The following is a 23,045-nucleotide window of genomic DNA, read 5'->3' on the forward strand; positions in this document are numbered from 1 at the left end:
GCCGAACCTCTACTTCATTCAACCATACTTCGTACTCGGTGTGTGGGTCAAAACTAAACTGTTTGAAGGTGAAGCACGTGATCCCTCCGGTGCGAAACATTATCTGTGTTTCGTTTCGTCCCTGAGTTTTAGTTTAGTTTCAACCCGAAGTAGTTTTGACTCCAATATCGTTTCCACCATGAGTTTAGCTCCCCGGGTTTAAATCCATTTCGTTTCTACATTTCACTTTCGGGAACGAAACTATTGAATTTTACTGGTTCTGACTTTCGTTTTGTTTCGCTTGTCATCCCTGCTGTTTACTAGCGTCTTAAGAAGACGCATCACTCCTACTCGACGGGTCTTTTTGGTGACGTATTCTTCGTTTGTGACGTATTGCGACTTAGTTGCCACATTATGATACATAATGGCATGATGAAAACAATCGTAGAATTACGAGTGGGAGGGAAGAAGAAGACTGCAGGATTGATAAAAGGATCTGAGGGAGAATTTAGGTCTAAGAGCAATATGTTCACACGAAGGAAGCCGGTGATCCAATGGTCCAAAGTAATGAGTGCACGTCGTAATCATCACTTTTTTTAGGAGCTACAGTTTTCACAGTCTTAGGATTAGGATTACATTAAGATGATGGTAAACTGAAAAAATGTTTGTTCCGAACATAGAAGCGGAAATTAAAAAAAGGACTGCTTCATCATTATCTGCATCTTTCCATTAAATTTCGCTTTCAATTAATTCATTCATTCTTACATCGAATACCAGTGCAGTTGAATGTTTTCTTTAGCAATTTCACGTGAATTTCATCCACTTTCAGGCAATAGTTTCGATATGACACATTCCCATTTTCACAAGAAGGGAACCGTCACCGCCATTTAACGAGGATAATTATTAAAAGGCAGCACATTTACACTCCAATTAAACATTCGCTGTGTCTTTAATGTCACAGTTCACTTCTATATGTATAAACTACCCTGCAAGCCGCCTCAATCGGTGTGTGGCGTCGGTGTTAGGACACCAACTGTTAATAAAAAAAAGGAAATACTCCAACGATATCAAGCCCAGAAATATTAAAGTAGTTTACTATAGGTGAAAAATAGGAAATCATGACTTTTATCGAGGACTGCCACCAAGTTATTCATTCATAGCCAATAATTTGCGACGAAGAACTCTATAGGTAACGATTGAAACAATTTTCCATTTAAATTTAACCCTATTACTTGCGAAAGGGTGGAATTTCTCAATCAGGAATTCACAATTTCATGAGCACGGAAAAGCACATACTTATAGGAGCTCTAGTGTTAGCTAATTAGAGTATTTCCTGCCCAAAAGATTAGAGTATTGCTTATTAAAACACAAATACTTATAAATAGACACATAGTAAAAATACATATTATTGTACAAATTAAACTATTTCTTACAGATCTAGCAGAGAAAACATACAACCATTCATCAAGATAGCTCAATAAACAGAAAATTCATGATGCCTCGATGAATTTATATTTGCAGGTTTAGTGAATTTGACGCGATTGAGAGGTAATGCACCAAATCGTAGTAGATAAAAATAAGTTTCGGCAACACCCATTTCCATGAAAAAAATTTTGCAAACCGACTTCCCGAAAAATTTACTAAGGTGCCGTATTCAATCAACGTTTATGACTAATTCCTCAGAAGAATAAAAAAGAAACGCCTCCGGGAGGTCTCAAATCACGCATCATTTGGTTAACCGAACGCGCGAGCTTCTTGTAGCACGGAGAGCGCGTAGATAAAATACCTTAAAAACAAAATAAAAATGAGGAGTCCATTAATATTCCCTTCATGCACAAGCTTTCGTATTCACGTAGTCGAGATATCGCTGGTTCCCGCCACTGAGCTGAAGGTAGCTCTCAAGCTCTGAGGGATAATATTAATCATCCGAATTTCACTCATGACTTTCTTTTTACAAGACATCAAACTGAGTCACTAAGGAAAGGGGACTGTATAGTGGAGGCCCAATTCCATCCCATAGATGGTTAATTTCGGTTGCCACTTCGGTCGCATTTTAATCGGCTTTCAAAAATGTCCGCGACGTGGTGATGAATGCAATGCGATCCACTTTCCCCAATATTTTGCAATATGTTTCTGCATGGAAGCGAGGCTCGGACGTTGACAGCAGCGGAGAAGTCAAGAGTGGAAGCATTCGAAATGTGGTGCTACCGAAGAATGATGAAGATAAAATGTATCGACCGTGTAAGTAACGAGGAATTGCTAAGAAGGGTGGGAGAAAAGAGAAGTCTTCTGAGAATCTTAAGCAGAAGACGGAACAACTTAGTTGGCCACATTTTGAGGCATGATGGTCTCATAAAGGCAATCGTTGAAGGACAAGTGGAAGGGAAGAAGGGCAAGGGACGGCCCCGAATGGGAATAGGACAGGTTATGAAGGATGTAAAAGAGAAGAAATATGTCGCTATGAAAAGGTTAGCCGATAGGGGAGAGGAGTGGAGAGCTAGGATTTTTGTCTTAGACGTCTTATTTCGTTGACTAATGATGATGATGATGATGATGATGATAGTCTCTTCAAATGTAAGAAATAGCATTGTAGGGTTATGAATTTCATAAATCACACCATCGTCAATGAAAACTTCGGTTGACATCCCTAATTATACCTATTTCCCCGTGAAACTCGGATCAATTTGTCCGTCAGCGACGCGAGCGGCGACTTCTCTAAACCCATTTAAATGCGCGGTGGTTGACATCACATTTAGAGGCTGACTTGGGGATCTCCTTTTTTAATATTCATGCACTTAGGGAACAAGAACATAGCTACACCTTATGGTTTGACAAAGGATCCATATTTCAATGTGGCTTTCTATACCTACCTCAGAAAATGCAAGTTAAGAAGACTCGTCACTCCCTTTGAAAGGGTCTTACTTTTTTATACTAAATAAACCTTACGACGTAATCTTAAAAGTTTCAGGTTGTACAGGACATGCAACGAAGAAATAATTTTCGGGTTTCCCACCGGGTGTGGCTTTGAGTAGCGTAGAGTTGAGTAGAGTAGTAGTAAATTTCAGACACAGACAGCCATGAGCGAGGGCCTTATCCTGAATAATCGATTTGATAGCGTAAAGCTTTGTGGCTTTGTTACTGACTGAGTTAATTGTTTTGTTTTAGTGTTTATTATTAGGGTTCATTTTTGTATCAAAAGAAGCAATTCATATTCCTAAATGATAATTTTGTTGCCTTTACTTCTGTTGTTAACAATTCCAAAGACAATTTCCCATATTTGTCTCGTGAGTGGCTTACACCTCGTAATTTGATACAATGTTCCAAAGGAGTTCACACATTATATAATGAATGAATTTATATAAAGTTTTGAATAATCAATGAGTAACGAAAAAACGACCGGTAAAGAGGGAATAACGCGTCCTCTTTATGTAACTGCATGATTTCTTTTCCGCCATTTTTTCGGGGTAATTACATGGGGAATTACAATGGAAGGAGGGAATAACAGACTGTGAGGAAAATTCGGCACAGTGATACATATAGCCGTACCTACTATTTTATCACCTGGTAAGGTATTTGGCGGAGGCGATCAACACGGAAAGTTATTTTCGCCATGGGAGGAAACTGAAGAAAGAGGACATCCATTAATGACGTGAGGCGTTTAGGGGGGGGGATGGGGTCAAGCCGAATCTCACCCAATCTCACGTGGGGGAGAGGGTGGTCCTGGCAAGTATCACGTAATTTTTTTGTCCGAAAGAAACAGTGCATAATAGGGTGGTTTCCTATTATTTTTTTAATGCCTACATCGAAAGACTATTACTCCTGGAGTACGCATTTCACGCATTTAGATTTTTAAATGACGATATCTATTTTTCGCGATTAAATGAAAGCTGAAAAATTTCAAGCGCGTGAAAACGTTACGGCTAAGTATGAATGATGGGAAAAGCCCGTGTGACGTCATTCTTGTTCCCGTTGCCGCCGAGTTAGGTGACCTTGGGGTGAGAATATGTGCGCCGCTGAGATGCTGGCTGCTAGCAGGTAGCAGAGTACCCTGCTAGCAGGTAGCGCTTGGCATAAAAAAGGATTATTAATACCTAATCAAACGCAGGAAATTTTCCGACCATAGGCAGTTTTAATTGGCGATTATTAAAAGATGTTTCCCTGAGCTATGTGCCTCATGCATGCATGGTAATCTCAAACGATGTAAAACTCCTATCTACTCGTATAGAAACTAGGTCCCAGTGACGTCACGTGGAGTGGCATCGCATGTGCGCCAATCTGGCCTTTTTCAAATGCGGTTGAAATTGACCATTAATATTCGTCTAAACTGGGAATACTAAGACCAAATAATTTGTATATTATGAATACACTAATGGTGGGTAACGAATCACAATCAATGCCTTTTATTTTCTTTGATGAAGGAAACTACCCTACTGCGATCTTAGCAATCTTAAATACTGGTCTTAACCAACCTTAAATAAAAATAAACCATAAATAACAGATCCAACGCATTTTAAACTTATTTACTCGGAAAATACGCATTTTGAACAATCTCACGTGAGATTAGAGGGAGGAGGGAGGGGTTCGAGCCAAATCTCACGATATCTAACCAGGGGGGATCTTTTATTCGGCAAATTAAACAAGGAATTGAAGGACTTGAATAATTAAGACTCACCACTCTCTCCACTTGAAAAGCTCCGAGAGTAATCAAGCAGTTATCACTCTTTCATCACGAAGTTTCAAAGAGCCGCGATGACTTTCCGCGGGAAAGGACGGTGTGTTTCAGTTGCGCTAATGATAACCTGGAACGAGTGAGAAAACTGATGAGCGATCATTACAGACTTCAGAAAATCACTTTCGACCGCTGCCCCCGATTTCAACCACGACTCCTCTCAAAGTATTCCGCTCCGTTCCGAGAAAGTGTTCTCATTTTCTCTTTTTTCGGCCTCCTTGCAAATCAAAATCACAACAAACAACTCGCATTTTGGATGGTCTCTACTGGTTAGGCACGCGAAGGACATGGCTGAAATGAAACTAATCTGGGACCTATCACAATGTTTCTGTTGATGTGTAACCGGCTTCTGTATCTGTAATCTGTATCATGGGTATGGTCCATGCATGAATACAGTATCTTCATGAAATTTCCTACAAAACTGATTTAGCTCCAATTTATTTTAATGATAAGGTTTAAATTAAATATTGACCGCAGTGGCGTAGCCAGTATGAGGTCCGGGGTTCCAGACACCCTCCTCCCCCCACGAAATATATAAGCACAATTACTTTCTTTCATAAAACAAACGAAAATATTGAAAAATCATGAATTTACAAAACATTTCTTTGACAAATGAAGTTTTCTCGATTATGAAAAGTTTTAACATTAGTTTAAAACCCATTACACAGTACCCTGTTTTTTTTATTCCCCCCCCCCCCCCCTTGGTTATGGACCCCCATTTCCTCATTTCCGTGGTGTGCCGTGATTCCCCACTTATATTCGCCGTTTATGTGCCTCGACATAGAAATAATATAGAACTAATTTAAGAGATATCCTTTAGGCAACAAATGATGTAAAGTAGTTATGCTAAGGCAGTTCATCCTTAAAAAATTTGGAAGAACTGAGACGAAAAAATTACCATTCCAACTTCATAGTGTTAAAATTTATGAGTTACAATACTAGAATGAATAGTCACAGAAAAATGTAAAAACTACTCCAGATAAAAAATTATTTATATAAATATTGCCTTAAATATAAGGAAAATTCAGTACAAATTGCCTGACATTCGATGCACAATATGCCGGTTGTCCACCTACAAATTCACTCGTTGTCGATTGGAAAGCAATTCTTGGAGGTATAACCCGGGAAATGCTTTTCACCCACTTACCTCTGACTTTCACCCGTGAATTTTGATTGAATTAAGTGCAGATCATTTCTTGGAAGTTGGGCATCTCTAACTTTCATAATACCAACGGATTCTTGGAAACATTCGATTTTTACCACGTCTACTATGCATACACAGCAAGGTAGACGAGTAGAGGTGAGCTCTTAATTGTCTCCAAGTGAATGTTTCTTATGCTAGGAATTAATAAGAAACCATACTACACAAATGGTTTCCTACCATTGAAAATATCGAATAAAAAACTACCCAGGAAATATCTTCTTCGATTTTTAACTCTAAGCCACCGTTGTGTATGTATGCAAGGTGTGATCGTCCTTACGTGGGTCACAAATAAATCTAATACAGGCATTTAATGCTCATTGAAGATTTTTATCCAGTTGTTTCAATAAATCGCCACATAAGAGGGTGTATTGAAAAGTAAGGTCTCCAACGATGCCACTTCCGAACGCGAGTCGCTAGGCAAAATATTACTATACCACTGCATTCCTTGGTTCCTTCGCCAAAGTGTAGGACCACCCCTGTGACCTTAGGCCTCTCAGTCGCTGCGTAGAAGTCGTTTAAGGCCGTTTTACACGGTACACGGAATTGTTCAAGCTGACGTACGTGCGAAGGCGCAATCAAAATTGCGTCGTGTAAAGCGGTGAATTGCTAGAACACATGCGAGAATGCGTGAATGCGAGATGGCAAAATAGCCCCTGTTCTAACTTCGTTCATGCATTCGCGCAATTCCACGCCATTTTATAAATAAATGCAGCTCTAACCTGCGCAATTCCGTGCCCCGTGTAAAACGGCCTTTAGAATGGAGAGCTCTCATAGCTCGCCCGCCAGATGCGATCACTCAGCCATTCGATTTTTGGATGCAAAAAAAAGTTTCTCCGATTGAAATTTGTCACCAGTTAGTGGGAGTGTACAGTGAGAAATGCATGGGCATCAAATACGTGCAGAATGGTGCCGAGAGTTTTGTGATGGACGGGAAAACGTCCACGGTGAGCAGCGGTCGGGGAGACCGAATTTGCCAGAATCAACGGTGGCTCGAATCGAAGAGATGGTGCGCCATAACTGGATAATAACTCCTCATGAGATAAAGTAAGGTCTTGATGACGAGTGTGGCTACTTATCCGTGCAGAATATTGTGTCGAAGGCCCTCGGTTACAACAAGATGACCACCTGTTGGGTTCCTAGGCAGCTCACCGATGAACACAAAAAAAGCGCGTCCACATGTGTCACATCAAACGATAACCCAGTTCAGTTGGGATAACATGGACCTCAGTCCTTACAGCCCGAAAGTTGCCCTGAGTGACTACCACCCTTTTCCTGCTTTCAAAAAACTCATTTGGTGACAAAAATTAAAGTCAGACAAGTAAGTTCAAGACGCAGTCGTTAGGTGGCTTCGCGACACGGCGGAAGAGTGGTACTACGTCGGTATTAAAAAGCTGGTTACAAGGATGCAAAAAATTATTGATCATCAACGCAACTATGCAGAAAAATAGCTAAATGATCAGCCTTTACAATGATGTATGCAAAGTTGAGAATAAATTGATTTTCTGATTTTATAAAATAGACCTTACTATTCAATACGCCCTTGTAATAACGAGCAGTAATTATAATTATCTGTGAAAAAATCTAAGTGGCCACTATCTTTCAAGTATTGACATTGGGAGTTTTCATAGCACCGAATCCTCTCCTGACTGCGCCTCTAATCTCATGTTTCCTCTGCTCTCTGTATTTTTCAGTTTCCTTCGGCTCCGCACCATCATGGTCGTCTCCGTCAGCGCCCTACTACCACAGGCCCGCACCTCCTTCGGGCTCTCCGAGATACCAGAGCCCCTGGGGCGGTGCGGTTAGGTTTGGGGGCGGCGGGGGACAGCGATTCGGGGGCGGAGGCTTCGGAGGTCGTGGGGCCGGTGGAGGCGGCGGGGGTGGCCGCGCAGGAGGCTGGGGATGGCCGGGTGAATTCGAACCCTCTGGCCGCCACGGGAGGACGGCCGACGGACCGCTGCTGGCCCGCGAAGAGGACGTTGGCGGAGGAATAGGACCTGCCCCAGGATCCGGAGCTGCTGTTGAGTCTGGGAGACTCCTCTCCTCCGATTCCATCGCCACCATCTCGGAGACGCTTGGTGCAATCAACACGGTCGGGAGGTGAGACATCACAGCGGCAGTGTGCCGAATTTATTTATTCACCAGCAGGTAACCCGGAGTTGCTCGGGAAGGATTATACCCAGAGAAATGGGAAATATGGAACTTGGAATTCAGAGCAGTGCGAGTGCAGTCCGATGTTGCGAGGTAAAATTTCGGGGAAATGACATTTGCCTTTATCATCATCTATATCAGCGTCGTACCAGTAAGGCTCATAGAGACCTTTGACCATGGAACGGAGTTCTTCTTCCTCATTAAGACATTTCCCTATAATTAAAACTAGCAGGCCACCTAGCGTTTCTCGGGAAGGATAGAAGCCAGATAAATGGGAAACTTGGAATTCATGGTCACATGGCATGATTTTTAGGTGAAGGAAGAAAGCAGGTAATATAATGGTATACATATGTAACGGCAAACAATGGATATTACGATTTCCGTATACCGCGAATGGCATCAGCTTATGCCCCACTACACAACATTGATCATTATGTGTGTCCGTACGTGAGCGAACCAAAAACGTCACGTGAACGCATGTCTCAGCAAAATGTTTTGCACCATGAGGAGTTTATCTTTCCCTTTGAGCGTGTCAAGGGGTTGGCCTACCCGGCAGGATGTCAAACCACAAAAATTATATTACATGACGTAACAAACGGTAACGAGAAAACGGGATCTAGGAGCTTGAGATGCACCAACTTAATAATTTTGGTTTCAATCCGCGCATACAAATGAAAATGCATAGCGGAAAGACAAAGAGAGGTCCTCTTTTACAAATATTTCTAGTCTCCAATTATCCACCAGATGAGCTGTCAACCTACACGCATGAAATTGGGTACACAAAAGTCAAAACTCGAGACGATGACGTTAGCGCGACCCAGGGGGATTTGGGGTATGAACCCCTAACCCCCTCAAGAGCTCAGAGAATTTTTTTAAGTTAAATCCATTATACTTGATTGGATAAATATTACTTATTGAACAGTGAAAGGATTGATAAAATATCCCTCGGAAAGCCGTACAACTCACCAATTTGAACCATTTACCTTAAAATTTATCTGGAGGAGAGCCCCCGCACCTCCCGTTTAGCCTGGCGGGTATTCCAAATCCAGCAGTATTAGTTGTGCCTAAAACTCCCTCTAGCCTTAATTCTTAGCTACGCCTGGAGCCACCTAAATCTCTCATCAAAATATTCTCTAATAAGGGTTGTTAACCGAAGTTTATAATTTAACGACGTAATATGTTGCAGTATCTGTTGAAGTCACAACTTAAAAACGCATTCAACGCGAGTTCAAATATGCTATTGGAAAGAAATGGATGGCTCTGCGCTCATCGCCGCGTTGTCAACGTTTTGGAATACCGATAAAAAAGCGCGCGAAGTGGCACGATAAGTCAAGCTTATACCTGCAATTCGCAAACCCGCGTTCAAAGACATCACATGAGGGGGCATCCATTAATTACGTGAGGCGTTTAGGGGGGAGGGGATCAAGCCGATTCTCTACCAATCTCACGTGGGGTAGAGGGGGGTCTTGGCAAGTATCACGTAATTTTTTCCACAAGAAACAGTGTGAAATTGCGAAAAAATAAGTTGAATTGAGCAAAACGTGTTTGTGTACTAAAATATGACTAAATTCTACATAATAATATTTAATAAATCCAACGCAATGAAGCATATAATAACGTATTTACACAGAACATACGCGTTATGAACAACCTAACGTGAGATGTGAGGGAGAGGAGGGTGGAGGTCAAGCCAAATCACACGATATTTCACTAAGGAGGGTAAGAGGGGTCAAAAAATCTCCAAAATCACCTCACGTAATTAATGGACTAACCCTAAAAGGCAGAGAAACGGATTAATTATTTTATTCGTTTTAAAGATTCCTCAAATTCGTGCAGGTTGAGAAATTAACACTTGAGCACTCTCACGTGACTATCTTGAATGAAATGAAGTCAAGATTGCGGAGAAAAGTTATGCAACAATAATAATATAAACTCTATGACCCCAAATAGCATAACTTGTTAATGCCATGTCCAGACAGTATTCTACATAGTAATTCCCTCATATGACAGGAATGCTATTATCCGTAGCTCCAGAGGTTATTCTTGAACTCTAGAAATATTAACAATTCAACAAATTGAAATACGTCAGCTAAGTAGGTAATTACTGCATGAACAGATGTTCTTAATACTTACAGTTAGAAGACCAAAAACTTTTATCAATATCCCTCATGGAAATTATAATCATTGTAAAACGTTAAGATATAATTACATTTATTACGATATGAGCGTAAGTACATATTAATTATGACACATGGCACAATTAAGACCTTTGGAAAAGGAGTTGGAATATTACATGGAGCATAACGTGAAAAGGTCTGTATTCTGTGGTAATACTCCGTACATGACGTGGAAAAATAACTAATCACAAAGTCTCAAAAAATTATGTTCAGTTGATGATATGTCTACGAGGGAAGAGTCAATGAAACTGCGTAACGTTATCATAGTAACCTAGTTCAGGGCAGCAATATACAGTTGACATATGAATTTTGGCAGGTGAGCACCTTAAGAAGAACCCAAGAGGTTTGAGAAGACAACTTTACAATTTTGTTTTACTATTTAGCATTGGCTATCTACGAATTCTTCTCCTTAATTATCAGAAACAGTTTTACATTGCAGTCTGCAGGCTTCGTTAGGGCTTATAAAAACTACGAAAATCTCTGATAGCTATGCCAGGTTTCAATGGTTGCAACGATATATTTTAAAAGCAAAGTTTTAATTTAAGCGGGAAAAAATATGAGGATGACTGTCATTAAAACAATTTTAACTCAAATTCTCACTGCGAGAGAGGTGGAAAATCAACCACCAAAGGAACACAAGACTTTAACAAGAAATTAACGCAAAAGTTTTGAAAAGGTTTTCAACTTCAGAAACGAGAAAAATTCACTAAATAACCATCATGACGCTTAATTCAAAATAATATCCTAACTCATAAGATAAAGGAATGTGCATATTCTTTGGTCCTCTTATATGGCCTCATGAGTTCAATCATGTATACGACTATTCTTATGAAAATATAGAAAAGTACCCAAAAATGAACTATGATGATTTTTCTCCACGCAATTTTTCGCAAAAGTAAGTAGTTCATTGCTCTATCCCCGAGTCCAAGAGCATTTTTATCGATATTTTTTTCAAGGGTTACAATTGTATAACAATACTAAAAATTCCTCCTTTGCGACAAGACACCACAGTGCTTAGCCTTCACGTGAAAGTACATTAAATACATTACAACGGTGCAAAAACCACTCGCAACTTTACAGTCCGCTAGATGGATGGATATTGAATAATGTATATGCTATTTTTACCCACTGTAAAAAATTCTAAAGTTTTCATTTTATCTGTCGCAACTTTGTTTAGCTTCTTTCAAAGGGCGTTATTTTCGACGAAATACCGTTGTTTTCAGCCTTCAATAAAATTTTTAGTAGCATTAAAACTAATTCAATTTCTTCCCAGGTCGTCTGATTCGACAAAATTACCTCCAAATACCACAATAGATGATTGGCCCCATTGCCCTATGATTCCCATGGTTACAAAGAGACCGCGCGAGCAAATTTTCCGGGGTCGTAACGACTTGACTTGCGTAAAGAACAGGGCCAGAATATTACGGTCACCCGAATCGCTTGCGGCAACAAATTTTCTTCCAGGCATTCAGAGAACTACAAAAAAATAATGACGACGTCGGTCCAGACGTTTCCCAAGAAAGGTCATTTGCCGGAATTGGCCTTCTATTAGTCGACACATGCGAGTGGGTCACTTTCGCTTGCCTTTCGCGTGCCCAGACCACGGGTTCGGGCGGTAGGTCGATGCACCAGCTGTGGAGGGCGAGGAACACGGGGTGGGAAATGGAGGTAGGGGCTTGGGAAACCAACAGTCTGGTTGGGATAGCAAAGGCCAGACGATTTTTATTTCACTGACGGGGCGCATAAATCTTATGTCACCAAGGCACATTGGAGTAAAATACCTCCACATATGGCCAAATCGGCGCAAATGTAAACCGCATTCCGAATTATAAACCCGAAATTTTGTCCTAAAAATGGTGAAGACTACCAGCAACCTACTTTCCCAACATTACGAAATCGAGACTGGAAAGTTTACCTCAGCCATGAAGTAAAACTTAAGTGTTTTGAGAGAGCTTTTGTAACAATTTTTAGGAAGAAAATTCTTTCGAAAAGTTAAAAACGAGCGTTCCATTTGTGACGCTGAGGGAATTTTTTTAGCCACAGGGATAACAGAGAAAAGTATTGTGACTCCTGTTAATTAGAAATTCGTACGTAGGTTCATTCGTATAAGGATATGTGGGGCTCTACCTACATTTTAAGGATTCAACAAAAATCAATACGAAAGACGATGTTGGACTTATGACAGAAAGATGGATAGAAAAATCCTATGTAAGCGTTAAAAAAATATATAACTCGATAGTTCGAACATTCAATTTTAATCATGGATATTGGAATTACCTTGCATAGCGAGGTCCACTGCCTCCGAGTCTTACGTAATTACTTTTTATGCTATTTAGTTCCCATAACACTGAATTTTATGATACCGCACAGGTTGAATGAAATGCATGTGGAACTAGCAATTATTCAACGTCAGCCATCAAGGCAGTAAAGAGCAATGCACGTTGTAGATTGTCACAGCACGCTATACAGGAAGTTTCAGGAGGAATCGGCAATACTTCAGGAGGAGGTAGGCGAGACAATTTTAAGCATTTTTTGTCCTCATAAGCATGGTGTTGCAACTCCTTAATTACTGATCTATGGAAACGCAAACATTTTTTAATACACTTTGCAGTAACCACGAAGGCGGTTTTTCTTGGGTATACAGGCTTTTCGACATTTTTTATAACTCTGGACTTTTAAGGCCATTAAATAATTCAGTTTGGACGAAAATTTGGTATTATAATTGCCAGAAAAAATTAATTCCAAATTTTTGAGATTGCACAATCCTAGTATTCATACTTATTCTAAGCTCTCGTTTAATTAAGCTCAAAAGTAGGGACTAAGGAAAATTATTCCCAAAGTAAAAATAAGGTGGTCATTTTCAAAAATTGAGAAAGATGAACTTTTAACTTGAAATCTCATCACAAATAGGAGAAATAATATTTTTCTCTCATCTACGATCATAGCCAATGAGTGAGTACAGAGTTATTCTCGAATTTTCAACTATTAAGGTTAGCAATTTTTATGCATATGAGTCAAGTTCATGAAATACACATTCAGTGGCGGGGCATTATGGGGGGGCATTACGGCATAGATGCCCCAAATCCTCAGAGAAATAAAAATGTTATTTAAAACTATTGTCCAGTCTTGAAATTTAATAACTGCATCTGCTTAAAGTTAAATTTTTGGAGCCAAAATGATGTAAAATGTATATCCAGGTATGTCATTTTTCAAAAATTTCACCGGACCCCCCTATGCCTGGGGGGGGAGGGGTCGCCCCCCAGGCCATACCTTAACCCTCCCCAAAGCATATTCCTAGTTTCGCCACTGTACACATGAATATAGCTCAGAAATTATGGAATAACGTTACGTTGATGGTAACATCTTTAAAACCCAAGGCCGTTGCTTATTACATAGAGGGACTCCTCACTTTAGGCGTTTATCCTTCATGATATTCGATGGAATTCTATCTATTCTTCATCATATTCATCATCATCATAAGTCAACAATCCCAACATTGATATGACGCAGCTCTCCATTCTTCTTTCCTATCCGCTAGCCATTTTACAGCGACGTATTTATTCCCTTTCACATCCTTTATAACCCTTTGTCCTATGCAATTGCCTCCGGGCCGTTCCTTGCCTTTCTTCCCTTCCACCTGTCCTTCTACGATCGTCTTCATCAAGCCACCAGTCTACAGCCACTACTCATAATGTGGCCAACAAAATTGTTCCATCTTTTCCTTAAGGATTTTAGAATACTACTCTTTTTTATCACTCTTCTTAGCTCTTCCTTATTACTTACTCGGTCAATCTATTTCATCTTTATCGTTCATCGGTAGCACCAAAATGATCTATACTTCATCTCTAAAAAATAAAAGAATAACTACCCAGTTTCGATAATCAACCACTGTTGTTATTTTTTTGTTATCAAGTCACCTCGTTTGCTAATTAATAATAATATCAGGCACTGTAAAGCTATTTTTTTATATTTTGTGAACAAGTAAAATTAATAAATGTGTAGGTTTTTTGGGAAATAATGAAAAAGAAAATCCATAAGAATTGGACTTATAACGAAATTAAAATCATGTCAGCAAATACCTTCACTAAAAGATGGTATTTATCTTATTAATTACGATACCTAACCGCGCATTTACTCAAATGGGATGATTTACCTCGGCTCACCTCAATTTTCATGCTTCGAGATCATTCAGTGAAGTGAATAAGATTTTCACTCGCTCTGAACGACGAGTGAAAACGGACTCTGATACAATGAGAGAAAATGAGGTTAGTAAAAGCCATGAGAAGTTGAATAGGAATTCATTATTTAGGTTGGCGTAGGCGCTTGAAGCTACATCACAATAACCGGTGCATTCTCCGCCACGAAGGTGACAAAACCGGTATCTCACCAGCAGTCGCTAGGAGACTATCCAATATTATGCAAACAACTCACGTTAAAAGTCAATTTTTTTCCGCAGAGATAACGTGGAACAGCGTATTGAATGATGCACAAAATTTCATACTTTATTACTCCACTTAATTGTAATTTCACAAATCCTACTACACGTGTCTCGATTGGCTTACAAAATTATAGTATTAAAATATGGTAGTACCTAATTGTGATTGGGAGTCAATCGAAACACGTGTAGTAGTTTGTGATATTACAATTAAGTGGACAGTAAGATATTTTTGGGTATCATTCACGTTTAAAGCCTAACTCATTACATAAATAACCTTGGCTCATTGTTTTCTTGTCGAATTTAAACTACCATAATCTAACACTTCAAGTTTACTATGTATTTCTACGAAAAAAATGCAATTTTTTCTTTATTAGAATTCGAGAACTTTTTTCCATCAATGCATCGTATCAGGAGAAAAGGAAGGGCGGTATAGGTTGAAACTAAAGAGGCAAATCGTGTTCCGTGGATCATGTATGGATACTTCAATCATTCACATGAAATATATGTCGTACCAATGAATATACCCGGGAATCTTAAAATAAAAATATCATAAAACACTAGTACCCAGAAATGGTTCTGGTTGTGGGATTTAATAGAATTTTTCTGCCAATGCTAGAGCACTTCTGAGGAAGCTTATTAACAAACACTATTTTATACGATAAAAATTAATATTATTCATCATATGATAGGTAAAACAATATCTTTAACAATAATTTTAAGTAATAGCCCTGATGTATTCCTCGGATAAAATCAATTTGATTAAATCTCGATCAATAACTCATTTTGACTCTATAGAGAGGATCTACAACCGACGACAGCTCACCACGCCACACATTAATGATAGAAGTGAAATTATGCCACACCTACACGTGCATCTCCACACTACACTCATTTATTCACGAATGCGCGCCATATGTGAATACCTAAAAACCACTCATCACAATTGATATGTATCTACTTCGAATATATACAAGAAACCACCTCTGTTGATATTGCATAACTAACGTGCTATACAGATATGATTCACAAATTGGTTTTGAATGCATTAGGACAATTTCAGTCGTCCCCAAGCTCAATATTTAAAGCGAAGCTGATGATTACGTGTTTTTGCGCATAGCACCGGTAAATACAGTATCCAAGATCATTATTTAATATTACCGCGAAAATGGCACATACGGCAAATGAAACAAAAAGAGGTTGAGTCCGTTCAAAGGGCAAGTTTTATTTCTCTTCATACTTACAATCATCGTTAAATACCTATTCGCTAAGATTCATGAGAAATTCACTGCATCTTCCTCTACCAGCCTAATAAAGTTGCTAGTCACGTCGAAAAATGAAAGTGCGACAACAAGTAACACCTTCTTATGGTACCTGAAATATGTAACCTCATTCGGTTGTTTGCCATGCTTATTTTCATGGAATTAAGTAATCAGTACCTCGTTACGGTATAACGTAGCTTTTTAAGTCACCACTGAAAGTTAAGCAAAGGAAGTTGATAGGCTTTACTTTCACCGTGTCACCTTGATGCCTTTTTTCAATTCTTCCTCTTTTTTCAGTACCCTTTCGAACCTTGTCAAGGCATATCGTAACTTCTTAAATCAACACTGCAAGATAAAAAGAGGTGTTAGATTTTACTTTCACTACGTGTCACCTTGATGCTTTAGCTGCAATTCTATTGCATGCAATAGGGTAGTTTCCTTCATCAAAGAAAACGAAAGGCATTAATTGCGATTCGTTACCCACCATTGGTGTATTCATAATATACAAATTATTTCGTTTTAGAAATACCGGTTTAGACGAATGGCAATGGTCCATTTTTATCCTCATTTGATAAGGGCCAGATTGGCGCCCATGCGATGCCACTCCACGTGACGTCACAGGGACCTAGTTTCTATACGAGAAGATAGGAGTTATACATCGTCTGAGGTTACCAATGCATGCATGAGGCGCAGAGCTCAGGGAAACATGTCTTAATAATCACTTATTAAAACTGGCTAAGGTCGGAAAGTTTTCTTCATTTGATAAGGTATTAATAATCCTTATTTAAGCCAAGCGCTACCAGCCAGCAGGGTACTCAGCTACCCGCTAGCAGCCTGCGTCGTATCAGCGCTCAACTCGCCTCAAGGTCACCTCACAGGGCGGCAGCGTGAACCAGAAATACGTCACACGGAGAGATTTCATGGCATTCATACTTACGCGTCGCGTTTTCGCGCGCTTGAAAATTTTCACTTTTCATTTAATCGCAAAAAATAGATATCGTCATTTAAAAAATCTAAAAGCCTGAAATACGTACTCCAGGAGTAATAATCTTTCGATTTAGGCTATAAAAAAATAATAGGAAACCACCCTATTGTTTCCTATCACACATCATCATGGAAAATTGAAAGTGAAAAAAGTCCATGAATAATAAAATCCGTGAGTCCCCGATTTTACTTGCTTTAGCTACATCAGCGAGTGACGTAAATGGGTTAAGGGCCGCATGTGGTCGCTACCTTGGTGGCAATGACTTCTCACACCTGCTTGTGGAGTTCGCCCATAAATAACTCACCGGTGGTATTTAGTTTTCAATCGATACTGGCTGTATTATTGGAAATTAAACATGCTTATTTCACATAATTATGTACTGAGATGGTAAGATGCCAAAAACTACATAACATGAGTCTTTGAAATCTTACGCTGATTTGGGCGCCAGGGATGATTAGCTGCAAATACTACATATCACTTCCGGAAATTAAGTTATGGAGAAAGAACGAGCGGGCATCGAATACGCATAAATAGAAACGAAGTTGGCGGAATGGAATCAGCAAATACACAGAAATGCATGCAGCTATAGAATTTATCGGCCTGATGCGTCCCAACCAGGCTTACTTCGGCAGGAAAAAGAGAAAAGTTATCCGTCTTCATATTTTTCCGTCTCTTAAAAAAATAAGAACCTAGAGAAATAAAAATGCCAAATATAAAATGTGGTTCCAAGACCGAAATCAAGACCGAAAAAACAAATGTTCTCGAATTTTATAGCACACATGGTTTTTCTACTGTAGCAAATCCAAATTAGAATTTTCTTATATTAGATTGTTCATCGAAGTCTTTGACCTATTAATATTCTCAAATAACTAATATCTTCTCATTTGAGGCCGTAGTGAAGTAATTGCAGAGCAGCTATTGGCCCATTGATACTGGCCCAATTTAAGCATTCGGATACCCTAGCAAAAATCATAGCAATGCGAAGAGGACCAAGGAAACGAACTAGTCCCCCTACCTGAATGCGTGAAATCTTCACGTCTGCGGCTTGGATTGGATTGATAGCTTATTCAACTTAAGCTCTTATTCAAACCAACCATTCGGATGAAGTACTGACTGAGTGAAAAAGCGGTGGCTTCGTTAGTCATTCACTGGATCACGACTGCATAGTGATCTAAATGCGAGGAATATAACGAGATAGATTCATACAGTTCGGTCAGTGCGCGTAGTGGCTTTCTAGGCACGTACATACAGGGTGTGTCCTGAAAGTAGTAGGACTGAGTCGAGAACAAAAAATGTATTTCTCATATAGGTACATCGCTTCAAAAATCTTCAAAGTAGCCCCCTTGGGCATCGACACAACGCTGCCAGCGAGTTTTCCACGCAGCATACGCTTCCTGGAAGGCTGACTTCGGGATGTCCTTTACAGCACGCGTCACGGCCTTTTGGAGAGCTTCCACCGACCCGTGGTGACGCCCTTTCAGGGGGGTCTTGAGCTTGGGGAAGAGAAAGAAGTCCGGGGGGGCGATATCTGGGCTGTAGGGTGGGTTGCCACGCCGTGTTTCGCCAGGTAGTCAACGACAATGAACGCGGTGTGGGCCGGCGCATTGTCATGATGAAGGATCCACGAAGCGGCGATGGCTGGTCCGACGCGGAAGATGCGTTTTCGCAGTCTTCCCAGTACTTGCACGTAAAAAGCTGCATTAACGGTTTGCCCTGGTGGCTCAAACTCACTGTGGATGACACCTTTCGAATCGAAGAAGCACATGAGCATGGGTTTTTGCTTCGATTTGGGCATGCGAGCTTTTTTGGGTTTCGGCGATGTCGCTGTGTGCCATTCTTCACTTTTCCGCTTCGTTTCTGGGTCGTATTCAAATGTTGAGCGGTTGATCTGCTCATGGCACTATCCCCGTAAGCTGCCTTGATGAGTTCATGGGTCTCCTTGCCGCTTTTCTCGAGTTTAACGCAGAATTTCACTGCGTAACGCTGCTCCACTAAACGTTCCATGACGCACCGTGACGAGGTCACTTGACAGAGGTCTGGAAGAAATACGATTCACACTCCGCAAGAGCTCAGAGCCGACTGCCGCGCGTTCGCAGCGCTTTGTTAGAGTCCCTTCCACCAATTACAACCCAGAAAACTCCCGTCAGACCGTCCGTGTGTGTGGGAAAAAATCAGTCCTACTACTTTCAGGACACACCCTGTACTTTCCCCTCGCGTGATATACGGTGTCTGTCTCGTGCATAGTAAGACAGCAGAATGCTATAGAGTCCTGTGCGATACGAAAGCGCAAAATTTCAGCGTTTAAGAATACAATGTGAACCATATTAAATGGAAGGCTGGAAAATGGGAAATTTAAAAGGCTGAACTTCGTTCGCACTTAAAAAACAAATAAGAATTTACCTAATGAAGTCAAAAGTAAGTATTGATTACAAAACTAATATGTTCTCGAATTTTATAAAATCAAGACCGTAAAAACAAATGTTTTCCTCCGATTTTGTGTGGCATACTTGTTCACGCGGTTGTACACGCATGCTAGGTTATACGTACATAAGGTTATATCCTCGATAGTGCTTTTCTTTCGTACGAACGGCGATCATGTGTTGAACGTCATTCTTTGCTTTCCACTTCACACACTTTTCGTAGCATTGAAGATGCAGGTTCGTCGAATCCTTCGATGGCATCAGTGAGTTGTTTTAGAGAGAAAATTTTATTCCTCTCTTCCATCAATTCAATTCCTTCTCCTGGGATCGTTTCTTCCCCCCCTATCCCCCCATGAACTAATATCTTTCCACTATGAAGCTTTCCTTTCTTACAATTACTTCGAGTCTTTTCTTCTCTTCCATTACCTAAGAAACCCTCCGCCATATCTTCTTCTCAGTTGTACCTTCATCTTTTATGCGGTTTTCTCCAAGTCCTTCCTTACTCAAAGTGATGCATCCTTTTCCTCCCAAAGATAATTGATGAACTGTGAAATGTTTTGCATTATAATTACAAGCTACTGCCCGGGAATCGTCCATTATATTTTTCGTAGCTATATTGTTTTGAAGACACTCTTTTATGATTACCTACCGTATCCTTTTCGATATTTTGAAATGCTTCTTCGTTACTTCTGTATTAGTTATCTTTGCCTAAATTTTAGTTCAGTGCAACGAAATCGCTAGTATATATACAAAATCTCCCATTAAAACTGTTATAGTGCCCTATTTTTCGAATTCTTAGTAATACAGGTTTTGTTTCAGGCATCCTTAGTAGTTCCATATTTTTATATTTAATTTTACTAACTTTAATCCCTCGTTGCAAACTTCAAAAAATATAAGATTTAATGAATTACGTGTTCATACGTCAAATATTACAAAGAATCAGCACACGCTGAAGCAATAAAAGCGGATAAAACTAAAGTTCCATTACACGATGACCACAAGTAGAGGTTACTTGAATTATTTACATGGATATGCAACTAACCAGACGTTCTTTATTCTTCAGGTACTTGGTAAACATGACGAGAAGTGGAGACACCTCTGTGATATACAGCCCGCCTCCGACGCCGACAGAAGACTTGCCAGCTGCCATCTACACCATCAGCAAGAACGTTCTGGGTAGAAATGTCACGGATACTATAGGCGAGTTTATAGGGAAGTGTAATGAGGATGTGTCTATACATTGGAACTCATTGCAGCTCATTGGGAAAGATGATGGTTTTCGGGTGAATAGAGTTCACCGAGTAATTTGCCAGATGTAATACAATAATAGATTAATTACAATCTGAGCCAATTGTAATTCATATTGGGTTAAATGACGTTAGAGCTCAACCCAACCTCAGCAATAACCGTACCAGAGTGGTCACTGCAATTTCAAACTAAAATTCCTAGACTCGCTCAGAATTTTCCCGCTATTTCAGCAACTTTCAAGGCTCATTCATGTTTATAGAAGATAAAAGTGAAAATTACGTGTAGTTGAATATAAACCAAAAATCTAATTGAGTTAATTCGCAATATATTAACGAATGTTTACAGCAATGAAATGCATACTTCCAAAAAGGCATTCCAGGAATAGGATATATGTATACAATTATCAGAAGATGTAGGTACCAATATTTATGAGGATGTAGAAAACTCGCCATCAGACTTTCTCAACAAATATGAATTTTACATATTCTAATTTTCTCTGTTATTCCAACTTTTTTCACATAATATGAAAGTCCATGGCTCTTCTGAAGAGTGGCCATCCTGCGAATGAATTTCAATATTCATGGTATTGCCTGCCTCTGAGATACCTCTTGCTGCGGGATTATGTTTGATGATGTCCTTATGTCTCATCAGGGATTTGAAGTACCCAAGCACTATGCAGAAAGCCACCAAGCTTCTCTCACGTTATCGTTGAAAGTAAAGTCAACATGGTTTACATTCACAACTCATTTTCTCAAAACATGCATCGTTCAATTCTGTGCGCTTAAGCTCACAATTCTCCATTGATTTCTAAATTAAGCTTTCGCTTTCACTCCCTGGAGCGCTTCAATTCGAAGAGTCGTTATGATAGATTCAATACGTAAAGGGTATAATGCTCAATTACAAAAATTTCACCCACTCTAATCAGTTATTTCCTTGTGCCACCAGGTAACACGAGTATTATAAGTAGGCGACCGACAGCTAAGGTCATACGCCACGAGGGATGGGTAGAGAGGGAAGGGTGGAGAGAAACCCGGCTTTGGCATTAGCCTACTCCTAACGAAAGACGCCAAGGGTACCACGGCTTAACGTCCCATCTGACGGATGGAGTACTGCACTTGATGTTCCCTCCACATGGCAGTCAAAAAGACATCGGGTAGCCTCTTAAAAATATCTGTCACCGCTGGGATTTGAATTCGGATCATCTGGGTGGGAAGCCAAGGAAGTGAAGGTGTTTTGGATATACAACCAGATGCCTTGGGCCACCAGCCGATACCTCTCCCCATTAGGCCATCACAACAACATCACGTTTTATAATCAAACCTAAATCCTATTCAAAGCAGGTTTAGAGAAAACTTAACGAAAAATTAAATTAAACGCTGAATTAAAAATAAGGGTCAAAGCTGTTGAGGTATTCATAAGAAAACTAAACGTACACTGGACGCCCTCGATCACTCTTAACAGAACTATTAGCAAACTACCCCAATACCCCATGCACTCAATTTAAATTTAGTAGTTTTCCTTAGCTGCCTTTTCCGCGGCTTAATTCTCCTTTCTCTTACTGATAAGCATGTTATTTGTCACTACGAGATGTATTCTTCCATGGCTCAGATAAAGTTTACAAAACATGAAAGAGATTTCTACGACACTGCTCACACAAGATATTTCACGATTGAATCAAAAAACGACCAAGCCTTATTCTAATCGAATGTTTACCCTGATTTCACGTTATTATTCTATGACCGCCGCCACTGACCTTAGAGTAATGTAATCTTATGTTACGTGGTGCCAACTGTTAATTTATCGCTATTTTTTTCTATTAAGTACAACATAATCCCGGCATTTACAATAAAAATGGCTGATGTGCCAATTGTAATTCTAATAAGCTGCTGTTTTTCTCTACGAGGCAAAATGTTTCTATTTGGCGCACCAAAAATATTCACAATCAAAACATATAACCATTCTTCATGATCCCATATCATAACCGATTTCGTGTAAATGTCCATATGGACTAATTAACGGGCAAAATTGAGGGTGATAGGACAAAATAAAACTTTTCTTCCAAGAATGAAAGGCTTACATTTTCGATTGGTTTAAAAGTGACCGTTTCCCACATCCAGTGACTAAAGTAAAAAATTATTTAAAAATATTTGTGGGGGATTGTGTTGGTGCGGCAGCTAGAGTGTTGGCTTTATAACTCTTGGGGCTTGGGTTCAAATCCCGGCCGTGGCTGATAATTTTCAGGGACTGCCCGATCCCTGCTTGAATGTTATGTGGAGGACATTTCAAGCGCAACACACCGTCCGTCGGATGTGACGATAACCCGTAGTCTCTTTGGCGCCTTTCGTTAAGAGCTGACTAATGCCAACGCCAGATTATGTAGTGGCTAAAAAGATGTGCTTCGTTTAACCCTGTGTACTAAAAATTCGCAAATCTCCCGGAATTGCCAGTCAATGTTCTC

The 23,045-nt window shown here is 39.9% G+C and overlaps 1 protein-coding gene across 2 annotated transcripts in view; it reads left to right on the forward strand.

Annotated features, from left to right (window-relative positions):
- The window catches only part of LOC124163698, a 186,377-nt gene that overhangs the window by 151,008 nt on the left and 12,324 nt on the right, over positions 1–23,045 (forward strand). For both annotated transcript variants that reach the window (XM_046540764.1, XM_046540765.1), the window contains exons 4-5: positions 7,604–8,009; positions 20,403–20,539. In XM_046540764.1, the coding sequence (XP_046396720.1) occupies positions 7,604–8,009; positions 20,403–20,539 (543 nt within the window). The remainder of the gene's footprint in view (positions 1–7,603; positions 8,010–20,402; positions 20,540–23,045) is intronic.

This window comes from Ischnura elegans, chromosome 8 (genome assembly GCF_921293095.1).
Source record: "Ischnura elegans chromosome 8, ioIscEleg1.1, whole genome shotgun sequence".
NCBI classification, from domain to species: domain Eukaryota; kingdom Metazoa; phylum Arthropoda; class Insecta; order Odonata; family Coenagrionidae; genus Ischnura; species Ischnura elegans.